The sequence below is a fragment of the Marmota flaviventris genome, chromosome 1 (assembly GCF_047511675.1).
Source record: "Marmota flaviventris isolate mMarFla1 chromosome 1, mMarFla1.hap1, whole genome shotgun sequence".
NCBI classification, from domain to species: Eukaryota; Metazoa; Chordata; class Mammalia; order Rodentia; family Sciuridae; genus Marmota; species Marmota flaviventris.
Window position 1 is genome coordinate 137,586,363 of NC_092498.1, and position 18,747 is coordinate 137,605,109.

At 45.0% G+C, this 18,747-nt stretch overlaps 1 protein-coding gene across 1 annotated transcript in view; it reads left to right on the top strand.

Annotated features, from left to right (window-relative positions):
• Atp2a2 (ATPase sarcoplasmic/endoplasmic reticulum Ca2+ transporting 2) overlaps positions 1-17,388 on the top strand; it is a 56,826-nt gene extending 39,438 nt beyond the window's left edge. The window contains exons 12-20 of the mRNA XM_027949117.3: positions 6,571-6,693; positions 6,792-7,010; positions 7,520-7,855; positions 9,117-9,337; positions 9,545-9,747; positions 11,415-11,500; positions 11,859-11,992; positions 12,583-12,700; positions 12,782-17,388. Of these exons, the coding sequence (XP_027804918.1) occupies positions 6,571-6,693; positions 6,792-7,010; positions 7,520-7,855; positions 9,117-9,337; positions 9,545-9,747; positions 11,415-11,500; positions 11,859-11,992; positions 12,583-12,700; positions 12,782-13,051 (1,710 nt within the window). The 3' untranslated portion in view covers positions 13,052-17,388. The remainder of the gene's footprint in view (positions 1-6,570; positions 6,694-6,791; positions 7,011-7,519; positions 7,856-9,116; positions 9,338-9,544; positions 9,748-11,414; positions 11,501-11,858; positions 11,993-12,582; positions 12,701-12,781) is intronic.
• Positions 17,389-18,747: the final 1,359 nt, after the last annotated feature.

The window sequence follows — 18,747 nt, forward strand, 5'->3', positions numbered from 1 at the left end:
TCTACAGTGGCTCAGGAGACTGAGGCAGCTGGAGTGTGAGTTCAAAACCAGCCTCAACAAAAGCAAGCCGCTAAGCAACTCAGCAAGACCCTGTCTCTAAAATATGCAATAGGGCTGGGGGTGTGGCTCAGTGGTTGAGTTGCCCCTGAGTTCAATCCTCAGTAACAGCAGCCTGGCCACCGCCCCCCCCCCCCCAAAAAAAAAAAAAAACTCTACAATAAGAATTGGAGGTTTTAATGCAATTATCTTACTGATCAGTTTAATAATAAGCAAATGGAAATAACAGTAGTAATGCAAGAGATTTGAACAATAGTAGATGCCACCAAATCTGTATTTCTGTTATGCTGCTACTTATGCTTCTCAAATGCACGTGGATCATTCACCTGAGTAGATGGTACTGCTGGTCCATAGAATGAAGCAAGACTCAGCAAATTCCCAAGGAATGGGTCAAAAAAGAAAAGCCATAGTGGAAATTAGAGGGGATTTTATTGTTATCAGTACAGGGGATTGAACCCAGAGACATTGTACTACTGAGCTACATTCTTGGCCCATTTTGTTTTTAATTTTGAGACAGTTTCTCTCTTGAGTTTCGCTGGCTGGCCTTGAGGTTGAAATCCTCTTTTGTTAGTCTCCTGAGCAGCTGGATTGCAATTGTGTGCCACCAACCTACCTAAAATCTAGGTAGAATGTTTTGAACTAAATATCCATAACACCATATGATTCTAAAGCATTGTTCAAGGGAAATTTATTAAATACTTAGTTTAGAAAAGAAATGTTAAAAATCAATGATAAAACTTTTTAAAACATTTTTTAATACCTCAACCTTATTTATTTATTTATTTATTTTTATGTGGTGCTGAGGATCGAACCCAGTGCCTCTCACATACCAGGCGAGCATTCATGACTGAGCTACAACCCCAGCCCCTAAAAATCTTCTATCTTAAGAAAGTAAAAGTATCTAGCACTGAGCTACCACTGGGGCTGCAGCTCAGTGGTAGAGCACTTGTCTTGCACGTGTGAGGCACTGGGTTCTATTCTCAGCACCACATATAAACAAGTGAATAAAATAAAGGTCCATCAACAACTAGAAAATACATACTAAAAATAGATGGACTCAATATCTTTATTTATTTATCTACAACTGGGGGGGAAAAAGTAAAATAATAAAGTCAAAAATCAGTTGTGGGAGCTGAGCATGGTGATGCATGCCTGTAATCTCAGCAACTCAGGATGTTGAGCCAAGAGGATCCCAAATTTGAGGCTAGCCTCGGAGCTTAGAGAGACCCTGTCTCAAAATAAAAATAGGGTGGCGATGGAGCTCAGTCTCTAGTCCAAAAAAGAAAGCAACCAGTTAACAGGGCTAGGATATAGCTTAGTTTGGTAGACAGTGTACTTTAGATTATACAAGGCCCTGGTTCAATCCTCAGCACCCAAAAAAAGTGAATTATTAACTTCATCAATAAGTTTATTAGAGGTTGGGATGCGGCTCAGTGGAAGGGTGCTCCCAGGTTCAGTCCTCAACACTGATGGCGGGTATTCAACAGAAGAAATTCACCCAGCCCTTCAGGGACACAACTTCTTAAGTGGACACAAGAAAATTTCAGTGATGGTTTAAAAGAAGCTGTAATTTAAAATCTGCCTCCACAATAAACACAGTATGCCCAGTTCTGTTAAACATTTAAGGAAGGGCTGGGTCATGGCTCATTGGTAGAGTGCTTGCACTAGGTTCAATTCTCAGCACCACATAAAAATAAATAAAAAAATATAAAGGTCCATCAACAACTAAAAATACATTTAAGGGGCTGGGGCTGTAGTTCAGTGGTAAAGCGCTTGCCTTGCATATGTGGGGCACTAGGTTTGATCCTCAGCACCACATAAAAATAAATAAAGATACTGTGTGTTTATCTACAACTAAATAATTTTTTAAAAAATAAAAATACATTTAAGGAAGAAATAATACAAGTTTTACATAGACTTCAATAAGGGGAAGGGAAGAAAATATTTATTGACTCACTTGATGTCAACATAATTCTGTTAGAGATCTGTTGGAGTGGTAGAGAACATGGGCATTCTTGAGTGGTGAACAAAGGAGTGGCCTCCCAGGTCCTGTCCTTCTGTCTTTAAGCAGGCCTCATTCAGCCAGCATTATCATGGCCAAGGCCAGTAGCAAGGATGGAGACCTACAGTGACTGGAACTGAGCCTCATAAGGGTCCTAGTCAGGAGCTGCTGCCCCAGGGTGCCATGCTAATCTCTTCTGTTGTAGTACTGTTCTTAAGTTTCTGTGGTCTCACAAATTTAGTGAGAAAAAGAGGGAGAACTTCCAAATTCATTCTACGAGGCCAACATCACCCTGATACCTAAACCAGACAAAGACACTTCAAAGAAAGAAAACTACAGACCAATATCTCTAATGAACCTAGATGCAAAAATCCTCCCTCTTTTTCTATTTCCCGAAGTAGCTTGAAAAGTATTGGTATTAGTTCCTCTTTAAAGGTTTTGTAAAACTCTGCTGTATACCCATCCGGTCCTGGGCTTTTCTTAGTTGGTAGTCTTTTGATGGTTTCTTCTATTTCCTCAATTGATATTGGTCTGTTTAGGTTGTCTATATCCTCCTGACTCAATCTGGGCAGATCATATGACTTAAGAAATTTATCTATGCCTTCACTATCTTCTAATTTATTGGAGTATAAGGATTCAAAATAATTTTTGATTATCTTCTGTATTTCTGAAGTGTCTGTTGTGATATTGCCTCTTTCATCCCGTATGTTAGTGATTTGAGTTCTCTCTCTTCTTCTCTTCGCTAGCATGGCTAAGGGTCTGTCGATTTTGTTTATTTTTTCAAAGAACCAACTTTTAGTTTTGTCAATTTTTTCAATTGTTTCTTTTGTTTCGATTTCATTGATTTCAGCTCTGATTTTAATTATTTCTTGCCTTCTACTTCTTTTGCTGTTGTTTTGCTCTTCTTTTTCTAGGATTTTGAGATGAAGTATGAGATCATTTATTTGTTGGTTTTTTCTTTTTTTAAGGAATGAACTCCAAGCAATGAATTTTCCTCTTAGAACTGCTTTCAATGTGTCCCATAGATTCCGATATGTTGTGTCTGTGTTTTCATTAATCTCTAAGAATTTTTTAATTTCCTCCTTGATGTCTTCTATAACCCATTGATCATTCAGTAACCTATTGTTCATTCTCCAAGTGATATATTCTTTTTCCTTCCTTCTTTTATCGTTGATTTTCAGTTCCATTCCATTATGATCAGATAGGATGCATGGTATTATCTCTACTCCTTTGTATTGTCTAAGAGTTTCCCTGTGACATAATATATGATCTATTTAAAAATAGTCTGCAGTGGCTATCAGCACTAGGATCTCCTCAGCCCCAGACTGGTCATTCTGCATGTCACTGCTCAGACCAAGATCCAGAAGGGACTAGATGTAAAGGACATCCCCTTCTGTCCCGTCCTGACTGATGTGATGGATAACTGCTTGGATGAGAGTCAGCGTATAGACAAGCTGCAGTAGTAATGGAAGCTGTGCTGATGGGTTGAGAACACCATGTTGTGTGGTGGTAGAGCAGCAGCATGAGGCCAAGAGCAAGCTGAGGAGACTGAGGAATGGCAACGGCAGAAGCCAGGGGGGTGTGTATTGGAGAAGGGAGAGCCTCCAGCAGGAACAGCAGAAACTTCAGGATAGAAGTCAGGCCCAGTTGCATTTGGTTCCCATCCCAGTAAGCCAACACCCAGTCCCAGGCTGTACTGCAGCTGTTTCTCTGAGAGACCAGTTGCTTAGGTAGCAGAGCTGTGGTTAACCCCAGCGCCTTGCTCCCTGTACCAGTGTGGAAACCAGCTACCTGCTTTCCAGACCCTGTACAGGCATGAGATAGATCCTCCTTTGGGTCCTCCAGCCCAATGGCCAGCAAAGAACTAGTCCTGTGTAACCGCTGTCTTCTGCCTGCAGTTGGATTCCTGTGTAATCGGGCTCTGCTAGAAGTTTCTCTTTTGGGGACAAACAAGGTCTCACTATGTTGCCTAGGCTAATCTTTAACTCTTGAGCTCAAGTGGCCTTTTGAATAGTTGGGATTATAGGTGTATACCACCTTGCCTGGTCAGGTACACCTCTCCTAGATGTCAGGCTTGTCATCACCAGGTGGCTGGCTGCTGATTGGTACTTGAGACCTTTGTAGAACTTTGGTCTGTAGGGTTCCCTGGTAGAATTTGGAGACATGAGGGTAGGGGATAGTTACCAGAGAGAGGTAAAAAGCCTGCCTGCCTGCTTGTTTGCTTTCTTTTCTTTCTTTAGAAAGCAAGCTGTATAAAGGAAAGACTCGCTTCTACTAAATGGTCAGTTATGGGTACATTTATTAAGCTTTTGCAAGTCACCCTTTTATTCCTAGCAAACCAGATCAATCAAAATGCAGTGTGTTAGGGAAGACTAGGGCAACACCACCCTGAGGGATCCACCTGTTCTCTAAGGATTTCACAAAAGCATTTCAGTGACCACATAGAGTCTGAGGCATTGAAGAACAGTCTGACCCCCTGCAGGCAGGTGACACAGCCTGCCTGCCTGGTGGCCTCCCACCCCAGCACCCGTTTTTCCTTTGCATCATTTTGCTGCCTCCCCAGAATTAAACTGTCTCTGCTGAAGTGTAGTGTCTGTCTCAGTTGGCAAGTACTTGAGTGACAAATATCCTCATAGCTGTGAAGGCCTGGGGCAGCTCCGCAGCATCCTTTCCCTGCTTGTGTGGCTGGTGTGAAACTGGGACTGTCCAATCTCAGACCTCAGTTAAAACCACTGCTTGGCAGCTGGTAAGCAAGCAGGCAAGTCCTTTCAAAGCCAGACATGAGAGTGGTATTGCTACAACTATCAGAGGCCACCCAAAAACTTGGCTTCACATGCAGGTTTACAGCTATTTGACTCTAGTCACTATACCTGCTCAGTAAGGAGAAGCAAGTGGCACCATGGAACTGAAAAGTGGTACCTTAGCCACCAGGGTGACCGGCACAAGTACAAGCAGGACTGCCCCTTTAATCATCTGCCAGGTGGAACAGCTTGGCAAAGGGACCAGAAGTGATCGTGGTGCTGCTCACTTGCTGCAAAGTCCTCATGTTCCCCTTCCCAACTCAGAGAAGAGCCTGTCAATTAAGAGACCAAGGCCAGCTGTTTGCCCGCTTGGCTAGGGCTGCCACCCTTGACCAGCTCCACACTGCAAGAATTCACTTTGGTCTTTATTCCTCTACCAGGACCTTTTCCTTGTGTGGATCCACCACTTGCTCAGAGTCACGGCATGTTTCTAGAGCCATTGTTGATATAAATGCTTAAAGCACACAACATACACAGGATCCAGGTGTAGGATTCAGTGCTTACACCTTTCCCTTTGCCACTTATGGCAGCTCAGTGGCTGGTAGGGTGATCTTGACACTCCTAGCCCAGGCCAGCTCAACACTCTGGTTGTGGGGCAGCTTCCTAGATGAGATGCTGAGGTTCTTGGGGATTTCCATAATTAATAAGTGTGTATCTGATAGGCGGGGAGGCCATATAATTCATCATATAACCAAAAAATGGTGGAAGGCCAAAATCTCCTTGGATGGAAAAAAAAAAAAAAAGCACTTGATTTAAAAAAAAAAAAAAACACTTGATAAAATTTCGTCTCTCATCAGTTCAGTTGGGCATGTCTTCAGGAGTCGGGTGTTCAGGCAGAGCCTGTGCTGGTGTGCTCAGTGGCAACAGAGCCACTGAGGATCTCTATTCAGGCTGTCGTAGACTACGCAACAGACGAGAAAAAAATCAGAAAAGCAGAAATATGTATTTGCAGCTAAGAGTGTAGAGCTCAAGGTCCTCAGTCCTGTCTAAAGCTGACCAGTTGGCATTGTGGCTTCCTCCCTCCTTAAAACAATACTCTACTTGGCCCTCAGGACTCCAGGCTCCTCCCTCCCACCGGCTCTGGCTGTCTTCCATGTCCCACCAGGAGTAGGAGGCCCCACATCTGGTCTTCGGCTCTCTCTGGTCCTATAAGTTTAAATACTATCGATGTGCTAAAGTCTCATTGTGGCTGCCAGCTGCCTAACACTATTTAGAATGCATAAGGCTAATAATAGTTTGTTGAGGTGCCGCAGCATTGCCATCGCTGCAGAGCATGGTGGGCAGACCTGCCTCTGCCTCCAGTGCATTGCCTAGTCATGTCATTGCACTAAAGGATCTGCAGGGACTCCGATCTGAGCTGTCTCCATCAGTCCTTCCTTATGTTGCAGCCTCACTGGCCTTCAGAACACACCAGGCTGCATGTTGTCTAATGGAGCTTCGCCATTGCCACCACCTGGCTTACACTGGGACTGTTTTTGGGGTTTGCTCCCATTGCCACCTTCTAGAACTTCTAGAAACAATTTTCTATCCCCTTCTCTTGTCTTAATTTTTTTTCCAGCGTAGCACTAGAATGTAAAATTAAAATTTACTACCTCCCAGATTAGGGGGCAGGGTTAAATCTATTTAGTGCCATCCCCTGGCATTTTGTTGAGTTGCAGGTTGAAGCTGTGCAGAGATGGTCATCATCAGCAGTCTCTGTTCTCCTTATAGGTCATTAAACAGCTGATGAAAAAGGAATTCACTCTCGAGTTTTCACGCGATAGAAAATCAATGTCAGTCTATTGTACACCAAACAAACCAAGCCGGACATCCATGAGCAAGATGTTTGTGAAGGCAAGTATAAAGGTTGTAGTTGACGTATTCTTTTCAGAGTAAAGATCCTGGAGAGCCAGCAAGTGAAACTGTTGATGTAAATCTGTTAACATCTCCAGGGTGCTCCTGAAGGTGTCATTGACAGGTGCACCCACATTCGAGTTGGGAGTACGAAGGTTCCCATGACCCCTGGAGTCAAACAGAAGATCATGTCTGTCATTCGGGAGTGGGGAAGTGGCAGCGACACTCTGCGGTGCCTGGCCCTGGCCACTCATGACAACCCTCTGCGAAGAGAAGAGATGCACTTGGAGGACTCTGCCAACTTCATTAAGTATGAGGTAGCTGATGGTCTCCTCCCACACCTGCAGGGCATGTGTCCAGACTCTGCTGTTTCCAGTAGGAGGTTGGGTGATCTCACCAGGGACAGGGTGTGGCAGTTGGTTTTTCCACAGGCCACACACGTCACCCCCTTAATGATTTAAGTTGTTGCTCTGAAAATAGGTAGTTAGCAATTAAATAAAAGTCTGTTGCTTTCAAGGTGGAATAATCAAGATGAGCTTAAATAAGCTTATAAATTTACTTTTTAAATTCACATAAACTTTAAAAAACATTAATGGGATTGTTTTAAAATAATTCATTGCATATTGAAAGTTGAGGGAATTTTTTCCACTTTTCTCCTCAGAAGGAGTTTAAAGAATGATTTGGTAACAAGGGTGTTTAGTGACTTTTTTTCCCCCTGTTTCTCTCATAAGAAAATAACGGGCTAGGGATATAGCTCAGTAGTAGTTAGTTCAGCCTGTGGGCAACACAATTCCTGTTTTAACTCATTGTGGCTCTCTTGCTTCAGACCAATCTGACCTTCGTGGGCTGCGTGGGCATGCTAGATCCCCCCAGAATTGAAGTGGCCTCCTCTGTGAAGCTGTGCCGGCAAGCAGGAATCCGTGTTATCATGATCACAGGGGACAACAAGGGCACTGCTGTGGCCATTTGTCGTCGCATCGGCATCTTTGGCCAGGATGAGGATGTGACGGCAAAGGCTTTTACAGGCCGGGAGTTTGATGAACTCAGCCCCCCAGCCCAAAGAGACGCCTGCTTGAACGCCCGCTGCTTTGCTAGAGTGGAGCCTTCCCACAAGTCCAAGATTGTGGAGTTTCTTCAGTCCTTCGATGAAATTACAGCCATGGTGAGTGAGTGTGCACGGACAAAGGCTTCCCATGGAACAAGTCCTGCAGATCCTGATTTTGATCATTAAAATTTTAGTTACAGCTCCCTAATGTGGAATTTCTTTTGTTCTGATCTCCAGGCGATTTCTCTGAAATGCTAGCAGTTCATCAGTAGTTGGCAAGTTGTAAAATCCTAGAGTATTTAAGACCCAGGAAGGCCTTTTAAACCAGAGGGACTGTTTGGTGATATCCTTGTCTTAGTTAAGGGTCCACAGTGTTTGCATCTTGCTGGGTGTAATGGCATAGTGCATGTGATCCCAGTGACTCAGAAGGCTAAAGTAGGAGGATCCAAGTTCAAGGCCAATCTCAGCAACTTAATGAGGCCCGAAGCAACTGTCTCAAAATAGAAAGGGCTGGAGATATAGCTCAGTGGTGTCTCTGGGTTCAATCCCTAGTACCAAAAAAAAAAAAAAGATGCATCTTATCAACTCAAACATGGTTTTTTTGGGGATATAATGGACCAGTGGTCTGTCACCCAGTATTGGATAACCCCACTGTAAATTAGCTTTGCTAATGACTATGCTTTCCATTTTGTTTTGTTTTTGAGATGCTGGGGATTGAACCCAGGGTTGTACACAAGCTAGGCAAATGTGCTGCCACTGACATACCACCCCATCCCTTGCTGGCCTGGAACTTACCATCCTCCTACCTTAAGCCTCCCAAGTAGTTGAGATTATAGGCCTGTGCCACTATGCCAGACTTATGACTTCACTTTCTAAAGACAGTAATTTTGGTTTTGAAATGATCTCTTCCCTCCCCAATAGGTAGCTACTATTTTGAAATTGGAGATTAGTAAAAGTATGAAAAGCAGACATGGGAATGAGAAAATATATATGTATACATCTATATCTATATCTATCTATCTATATATATATATATATATATATATATATATATATATATAAATCTATAGAGTATTCAGTGTTTTTGCATGTCTTTGAATTTTATAAGAAATCTGCCTTTTTCTTGAATTTTACCCATGTGGATTCATCTTGACTACCACATAAGTTGTATTTTTGGTTTTGGTGTAAATTTCAAGTTCCCATTGTTTCATTTCTCTCTGAGGTCTCTGGTAAAGTTTTCAACACCAACTTAGAGGAATTCTACAATTTTTCACCTAGAGACCCACTGATGTCCCTTTTACCTGATCAGTGAGCCTTTGCCCTGAGGTATGAATGTCACACAGCAGGTGTCCCAACCAACCATGGGTTTCCCTTTCAGACTGGCGATGGTGTGAATGATGCTCCTGCTCTAAAGAAAGCTGAGATTGGCATTGCCATGGGCTCCGGCACTGCAGTGGCTAAAACTGCCTCTGAAATGGTCCTGGCGGATGACAACTTCTCTACCATCGTCGCTGCTGTGGAAGAGGGACGGGCCATCTACAACAACATGAAGCAGTTCATTCGCTACCTCATCTCCTCGAATGTAGGGGAAGTTGTCTGGTGGGTCCAGATAAAGTTCTTTTTTCTCTAAAAGTTACCTTTAATACAAAATTGGGGTGTCATTGATGTTCTGTGGTTGCCTAAGTTTATCGCAGGTGATCCTTGCTGCTGTCTGTTGTGGGTTGCATGGAGGAGGTGAGGGGTGATGGTGCTATTTAAAGTTCCCCAAAGTCACTGAGGTCTTTGTCTTCTCTTCCTTGGGGACAGTATTTTCCTGACAGCAGCCCTTGGGTTTCCTGAGGCTTTAATTCCTGTCCAACTGCTCTGGGTCAACCTGGTGACCGATGGCTTGCCTGCCACTGCACTAGGGTTCAACCCTCCTGACCTGGACATCATGAATAAACCACCCCGGAACCCAAAGGAGCCACTTATCAGTGGGTGGCTGTTTTTCCGTTACCTGGCTATTGGCTGTGAGTATAGTTTTTATATTGATTTTTAAACAAAATATTTATGGGTCAATGTTTTGTAAATTTATCCCTTTAGAGAATCTGTTTCCTATTTCCATATTAGGGTAGCAAAAAATGAAGGGTGTCCTCTTTCAGTTCGTAGATAATTAGCACCAAGGGATGAAACTGAATCCCCACTTCCATAAGAAAGAGAAAAGGGATGACTGCACATCACCAACTCCTGGTGCAGGCAAGGCTATTGTATATAACATCTCTCTGTAGAACTCATGTTCCTGACCAGGGCTTGGTCCTCTTCCCCAGGTCATAGGTTAGGGAAGTAAGGCCCAGAAAGATGAGGCCACTTCCTTAAGATCCCACGGGAGCTGGGTGCAGTAATCCCCACAACTCAGGATCCTGAGTTCAAAGCCAGCCTCAGCAAAAGTAAGGCGCTAAGCAACTCAGTGAGACCCTGTCTTTAAATAAGATAAGGGCTGGGAATGTGGCTCAGTGGTCGAGTGCCCCTGAGTTCAATCCCTGGTACCAAAAAGCAAAAAACAAAACCTCACAGCAAGGTATTTAGTTTTAATGACACATTCAAAATTCAAAACGCACATGGGCCTAGGGAGGAGGGATTCTCAGCCATTCAGTTCTCTCCAGCCTTAACAGTTTGTCACGGACTGTTTTCTTTTCCATAGACTCCAGCAGACGAGCAGTCCCCTTTGCTTCATAAAAATGACAGCATGCTGTACTTGCCTGCATGGGGGACTTTGCTTTGCCCTCTTCCCATCTGGAGTACACGTGCAGCTGCATCTTTTTTTATTGGGGGGGTGGCGGGGGTTCAGGGATTGAACTCAAGGGCAGGGACACCCAACCACAGAGCACATCCTCAGCCCTAGTTTTATTTTATTTAATTTAAAGACAGGGTATTACTGAGATGGTTAGTGCCTCACTTTTTTGTTGATACTGGCTTTGAACTCATGATCCTCCTGCTTCAGCCTCCTGAGCCTCTGGGATTACAGGTGTGCACCACTGTGCCTAGCTGCATCTTTCTTGTATCCAGCTGCCTTAGTGCTCCATGTGATTCTTGGGTTATGCATATGTGCACTTGTGATTTTTGGTGGATCTTACCATGAGGTTCACCTGAAGTCTGTTCTGTTGCTTCCTTGAAATGAACTCCCTGAATTCAGAGGTACCAAGAGAATGCCCCAGAGTGTGCTGGGGTCTGCTCTTCTGAGAGAGTTCCCGTGGAAAGGTTCTGCTTCTGCTAGGCCTTAATGGGACAAATAAGTCATCTACTAGACAGCATCAGATTGCCCAGAAGTTACAGTTTGACCTGGTTCCCCAGAGCTGTGGCTTTATGTAGACGACGTGCCTACAGACTTAAAGCACACACTCTTGAGAAGGTGCACTGAGTGTGGAGGTTGGAGAGCTCAGTGAGGACCTTTCCCCACAAATTCTGGAGGGAACATTGCGTAGCTCTTCTGTACAGTAAACACCATGTCCTTCCTGAACCCTGTGGTCCAGCTCCTCTGGCTGCTGGCTGCAAGCAGTTTAGAGGAGCGGCAAGAGCTCAGTATCCACACGTATCCATGTCTTTCACTGCCGTTCTCATGGGGATTGGCCCACGCAGCATCACCTGCAGCGAGTAGTGCAGGCTGCGGCCTGGGTACCAGCATCCTGTGTGTTCCCAGGTTACGTCGGCGCTGCTACCGTGGGTGCTGCTGCCTGGTGGTTCATCGCTGCTGATGGTGGTCCAAGAGTGTCCTACTACCAGCTGGTATTTGGTCCCCTTTCTTTGTGTACCTGCCATGTGAGGCGGTGTGGGCCCTTGGTCTTTCTCTGATTTGCGTGTGTGTTGAATCATCCTAAGGCTCAAAAGCAAACGTTTATATTTGAGATGATTCTGAGGGACCAGAGCTTCTCTGGGAGAGGGTGAACCCCTTGGCTGTTCTGGCCTTGGCGTGGGATTGGTGCCTGGACTTTAGAGAGAGATTTGGCTGCTGGATTTTGTGGGGGGTGGGGGTGGGTGATGTGTGCTGGAGATCAAACCCAGGGCCTTGGCATGCGAGGCAAGCACCTACCAACTGAGCTACATCCCCTGCCCACCTGATTGGAATTTGATTGGACTTTTGCAGAGTCATTTCCTCCAGTGTAAGGAGGACAACCCAGACTTTGAAGGAGTGGATTGTGCAATCTTTGAGTCCCCGTACCCAATGACAATGGCGCTGTCTGTTCTAGTAACCATAGAGATGTGTAATGCTCTCAACAGGTTAGTATTTGTAGTAGCAGAAGTGAGAGCTCTGACCTCTAGGGCACTAGGGCTTCTGTCATGGTCGATGGAGGATCACAGGAAAGTTCTCCCCTCCCACAGAGAAGAGAACAAGCAGCACTGGTTTTAAAAGCCTAAGCTGTTGTCACCTCCAGGAAGTAGTGGGAGTGCTCAGCCACGTGTTTCAGAGCTCTTCTTTAAAAGAAACAGGAGGCCAGAAATAGCATCAGGACATGAATGCCAGCACCCATGGGGGGGGGGGGGGGAGCGCTCGCCCTTCAGCATTAAGGCAAATGGTATCATCCAATTAGCCAGTGCCAAAATGGAAATTTCTAAATAGCCCAAGAGTCCAGGGCAGTGAAGACGGATGTGAGCCTGCAGAGATAGGATCTGCTGTCCCGAAGCCTAGGTATAAAATTGGCAGTTTGTCCTACATCTGAGTGTTGTCTTCTTTGACTTTACCACAATGGAAACTTGTCCCTAGAATCAGGTCAAAGGCTACTGAAGTGTAGTTGGGTGTGGTGTCTGGATGCCACTGACACACACCTTTGCCTCTTTGGTGAGTTCACCTCCCTGTTCTCATTCTTCAGTTTGTCTGAAAACCAGTCCTTGCTGAGGATGCCCCCTTGGGAGAACATCTGGCTTGTGGGCTCCATCTGCCTGTCTATGTCACTCCACTTCCTGATCCTCTATGTGGAACCCCTGCCAGTAAGTGATTGTGGGACCCCAGGCTGGTGGCTGGCACCCTGTCTGGCAAGTTTGAAGTTTGACGAGGCGGCTTCGTTTCAGCTTATCTTCCAGATCACACCGCTGAATCTCACCCAGTGGCTGATGGTGCTGAAAATCTCCTTGCCTGTGATTCTCATGGATGAGACACTCAAGTTTGTGGCCCGTAACTACCTGGAACCTGGTAAAGAGTGTGTGCAACCTACCACCAAATCCTGCTCGTTCTCGGCATGCACCGATGGGATTTCCTGGCCGTTCGTGCTGCTCATAATGCCCCTGGTGGTCTGGGTCTATAGCACAGACACTAACTTTAGTGATATGTTCTGGTCTTGACTGACAGCTCTACATACAGAAGATGTTTAACTTAATCAATTTTTTATTGTTTAAAGCAACTGTCTGTTTCTGCTGAATTTTCACATGAACATATTGGCTGGTGAAGGAGGTTTCATACTCTAGATTTTTGTTTTGCTTTTTCTGACTCCAGTGTGGCAAGATTTTCCTTTTTTTATACACATAATTAAAGTGTCCATTGACATGTACAGAGAACTAACACTATTTTATGCAAATATTTTTTTGTAGATGAAAAAGCATGTACAGTGTTCTGTTTAATACTCATCCTTGTATAAAAATAGTTGAGCCAGCAGACATTGTCAGCAAATTAATTGGCAGCAGACTTTAGGAAACGAATGTGTGTTTTTAAAAAAAAAAAAAAACAAAACCAACTAAATAGCATGTGTTGTGTTTTTTGCATGATTACCTGGATTTAATTTGATATCACAGTCTAATTTTTATTCATAAGCCAATTTTTCTGCACTGAGCAGAGTCCTGCTACCTCAGTCAGTATTTTTTGGTTTGCCACTTCCCGCACCTTCTCCATTCACCCCCACCCTGCCCCATCCCCCGCCCCGCTCCGCTCGGCTTCTTCTGTAGGGTCTTGATGGTTCTGTTTACATCAGTCTTCATGAGAGGTATGCCTGTCTCGCTTGTGCAGAAAACATTGTTCCAGATTCAATCAACTGGGTTTATGTCCCTTCACATAGTTTTTAAAGTTATTTATTTAAATGTCTAATGTATTTTATTGTAACGGACATTGTTTTGCCAACATTGCCTAGATCTCAATGGCACTTCACAATCTAGTTCAAAAGAGAAAAATAAAACATTTTAAATGGACAGAAAATAACTGTCTTGTTCTTAACTCTTAAGTTGTTCCCCTCGAACTATCTGATAGTCTACCTTCCTCTGAAGTTCTTAGCACAGAACCTCGGTTTGGCATGCTTGAGCGAAAGTGGGGTCCTGTTCTGCTGCATAGGTAGTTGGGGAATTTATTTTTTGATGTATAGGCACAAGTTGTCATCTAATATACATTTTATGCAAGTCTCTGCTGGCCTCATTTAAGGAACGTAGGGCAAGCGTGTGTGTGCGCGCGCGCGTGTGTGTGTGTGTGTGTGTGTTTTGTAAAATCTGTAAATAGCACATGACCAAATGAACATATTGTATAGAACTATTTTTATTTGAATGTGGCACTAATCACCACCATTACTCTGACCAATGTTTGAGCATGTTCGAGATCAGTCTGACCAACAGTGTATGAGTCATTAACAGTCCTAACTGTGATGTTTTCCTCCAATGCCTTCCAACATCCATCAACTAACGTGAGTATTTTCTTCTCTGGAACTTGGATGCTTTAGCCTAAAGGTGACTGACTGCCACCAAACTACTATTGAGGTAGTCCTCGATGGTGTGCTGCATGGCAGCTCCCACCTGGCGGGTACAGGAGCTGCCAGGGGCACAGGAGACTTAGGTGCAGTACCAGCTGACTACAGAGGTGACATGAATGCCACATGCTGCTTAGATCAGGGCTCCCATAAGGTGCAGGGAGGGCCTGCACCAGCCAGAATGGGGTGTGATGAGCCAGACACAGTGGCACACACTTGTAATCCCGGCTGCTCAGGAGGTGGAGGCAGGAGGATCACAAGTTCCAGGCCAGCCTCAGCAACTTGGTGAAAACCTGTCTCAAAATAAAACAGGACTGGGGGGATGTGGCCCAGTGGTAGAGTGACTGGGTCTAATCCCCTATATCTAGAAATTAAAATTTTAACTAAAAAGATGTGAGGGGGCTTTGGGTCTTTATCAGCTGCAGGAAGTTACCCCCGAACGTGCTCCTTGTTCGTTGAAAGCAGACGCTGGCAGCATGGCGACTGACAGAGTGAACAGGGCGTCAGTAGGTCTGTCTTAAGTAGGCCACCTTCTCTTGCCTATCTGGGTCACATCCTTTGTGGCTAAGCTTGTCTTAGCTCCAAGGGTGTGTTCATGCAGTTGCAGGCCCGGCTCTGCTCAGTCCGGCAGGCCTGACCATTAGCCAGAGTGAGGAGGCCTGTGGCAGCTTCCCCTTCCTGTGAGACCCCGACTCCTCTCAAGAAGGTCCTCGGGTTCTGGTCACTGACGTGGCCAGAGGTGATGCAGATGGAGTTGGGAGAATGTGTGGGTGTCGAGCAGAAGGTGCCGGGGTTCAGAGGCCCACCTGTGTGGACATTCTAAAAGCACCGTCACCGTCAGGCACACCAGAGGCTTTCAGAGCTGCTTACAGGGAGCTGTGACTCTCAGGAGCCAAGGCAGTTTTGCCCACCAGAGAATGTTGGGGAAAAGTTTTGCCATTTTGGACATTATGAATGACAAAGGATTCAAGTAAATCAAGTGGAAGGGTGGCGTCTGACCTGCAGATCCAAACAGGACATCACAGAGTTTGCTGGGTGGTACGCTGTGCAGTGGAAACCAAACATCCAAATAGTCGAATTTTCCTTGATTTAGCAGACTTGACCCAAAGAAGTTGAGTGGTGTGGGCTACCATAGGAGCCACAGATACCCCAGGCTGTTCTGGGCTAGCCATTGCCTTGTGGTTTCAGCTTCAAGCACCTCCTGGCTCTCAGCTGAACTAAAAAGACCAGGGCATCACCATGACCACAGGCACATGCCCTCCTCAGGTCTCCGCTGGTGCCCTGCCCTGTCTTCACCCAGCACCCTCACAAGGGAAAGTAGTAAGTGGACGGCAGTGTCCTTGTAAGCTCCCGTGCTCCTGGGGTCAGCTCTTGCCCAAAACCTGACTCTACATTCTTTTTGGAGCACCAGTGGGTTGCTGGCCCTGTTCCCAAAAGATGAGCATCTCACAGGTGCCCTCAACAGGTGCCAGTCCAGCTGCTCATTCTCAAAGATGCAGACAGGCCATTCCAGAGGAAACTGTCGAGAGCCAGGGGAACCTGAGCAGCCTCTTCAGTGGCTGAAGGAGGTGGCCAGACCTCAGGAGTGTCTGCCCATAGCCCAGGCACATGGTGTCCAGAAGTCATGGTCACCCAGATCTTGTCAATACCAACACCCTGAAGCCCACAAGGAGGGAAGTCTGGGGACTTTACCGAGGGACTGGTGATAAGCAGCCAAGGCACAACAGCGTATTTCAGCACTGGCAGAGCTGGGCCCCAGCTCTGGCCACCCTTGGGAGGGAGGGAGGGCGGGGCGGGAAGGCCTCATGTTGCTGTCGCATGGCTCACCCCCTCCATCTGCCTCACCTCTGCATGGCTGACCAAGACCTTTCTCTGGCCTGTCTCACTGCTTTCACACCTGACATGGTTTAAGTTTCTGCCTCATAGGATTCATTCTGAGTCAGGTGTCCTTTGCTGTATAGGCAGATGACACAAGGGCACTGTCATTGAGCCAGTGCTTTTAGATGTGACCCAGTGTGGGCAGTGCCTTGGGGACAGTTTATCAGAAAAGCTGTTCTTGAAATAATGGAGATAAGGTTGTCACTATAGGTCTCTCAGGTAGTTGTTCTAACATTTCCTCATGTTTCATGAAGCTGATTTCCTCTCTCTTTCCTTTTCAGCAATACTGGAGTAACCGCTTCCTAAACCATTTTGCAGAAATGTAAGGGTGTTCGGTTGCGTGCATGTGCGTCTTTAGCAACACATCTACCAGCCCTCTGCATGATTGATGTTGGGGAAAAAGAAAAGTAGAAAAAGTTCCCAACTCGTGTGTGATGTGGAGGAAATGTGTATTACCAGTGGGGTTTTTAGCTTTTAAATCAAAATAATGTAAATGTACAATTTAGCCTAATCAGAAAGCCTCTTCAGAGAAGTTTGGTTTCTTTGCTGCAAGAACAGTGAGGTTCTGAAAACCTTATCTAACAACTTAGAAGCAATCAGCCAAGTCTCCACATTTCTCTGTGCAAAATGTCATAGCTTATATAAATGTACAATATTAAATTATGATGCATGCCTTCAGTTGTAAGTAGCCAGATTTCTCTACAGTGACCTTGAAAATGCTACTTTTTAATTGGCCCTGTACAGTTTGCTTATTTATAAATTCATTAAAAACACTACAGGTATTGAATGGTTAAAATGTAGGCCTCCAGTTCATAACTTCAGTTATTTTTGAGTGTGCAGAAAGTTGTTTCACACTGTATTAAATGTAACTTATTTAATGAAATCAGAAGCAGTAGACAGATGTTGGTGCAATACAAATATTGTGATGCATTTACCTTAATAAAATGCTAAGCGTCAGTTTATCCCAACGCATGTTTGACTAGACTGTAAATAGAGATCAGTTTGCTTCACTCTGTGCTATAACAACAAGCGTTGCACAGACATGGTTTCAGGTAAATAAATCTATTCTACATTAAATTCTCAGTGTGGTATTGGTGTTCTGTAGGAGGGCGGAGACGGGCATCCAGGCCTTGTGTGGACACAGGGGCCGGAACTACTTGGACTTGGCTTTGTAGGCAGGCTAGCAGAGCAGAAGGTCCATGTGTGTGAAGTATTTCTATAAGAGGGAGGCAGGCTCTGGCTCTTGCTCTACAAGGGCCTGAAAACCAAGTGTGCCTCACAGAAACAGGCCTCACTTCAGTTATTTTTGAGTGTGCAGAAAGCTGTTTCACACTGTATTAAATGTAACTTATTTAATGAAATCAGAAGCAATAGACAGACAGATGTTGGTGCAATACAAATATTGTGATGCATTTATCTTAATAAAATGTTCAGCGTCAGTTTATTCCAACGCATGTTAAAGCCCTGGGTTAAATCCCTAGTGTGAAAGCTGAGCCAGGCACGATGGTGTGCAGCTGTAATCCTAGCAACTGGGAAGACAAGTTCAAGGTAAGCCTCAGCAATTTAGTGAGAACCTAAACAACTTAGTTAGACCCTGTCTCAAAAAGGGATGGGGATGTGGCTCACTCAGTGTAGCTCAGTGTAAAGTGCCCATGGGTTCAATCCCTAGTACCAAGAAGAAAGAGCTAAGACCCAACATTTCAGCCACCTGGAAAAGTCTGCAGACTGGAGCCACCAAATGCAAAATGTGAGATGTCACATTACCTCCTGTTGACTGACTAGAAATCTAGAGACAAAGTGTGACCAGAAATGCTATTGGAATTCATCAATTTAATAATTAGTTGGAGCCAGGGGTATTAGCTCAGTTGGTAGAGTGCTTGCCTTGCATGCAGAAGGCCCTGGGTTCAATCTCCAGCACCAGAAAAAAATAAAATAATTAGTGCTTATATGCCAGGGGTGGGTTTGGGGTAGGGCTCTTTCTAATTCCCTTTTATCATTTGGAAAATAGTAGGACCAGGCATGGTGGTGCACATCTATAACCCCAGCTATTCAGGAGGCTGAGGCTGAAGAATCTCAAGTTTTGAGGCCAGCCTGTGTATAAGGAAACCCTGTCTCAAAAAGGGTTGGGGGTGGGCTGGGGATGTGGCTCAAGCGGTAGTGCGCTCGCCTGGCATGCGTGCGGCCCGGGTTCGATCCTCAGCACCACATACAAATAAAGATGTGTCCGCCGAAAACTAAAAAAATATTTTTTAAAAAAATTCTTTCAAAAAAAAAAAGGGGGGGTTGGGGGCATAGCTCAGTGGTAGAGAACTTGCCCAGCATATGTGAAGCCCTGGGTTAAATCCCTAGTACTCCCGCCCCTGCCCCGCGAAAGGACATAAGGACATAAATTAAAAATGTATACATATAAGAGAGAGAGAGAATTTTAATATTTAT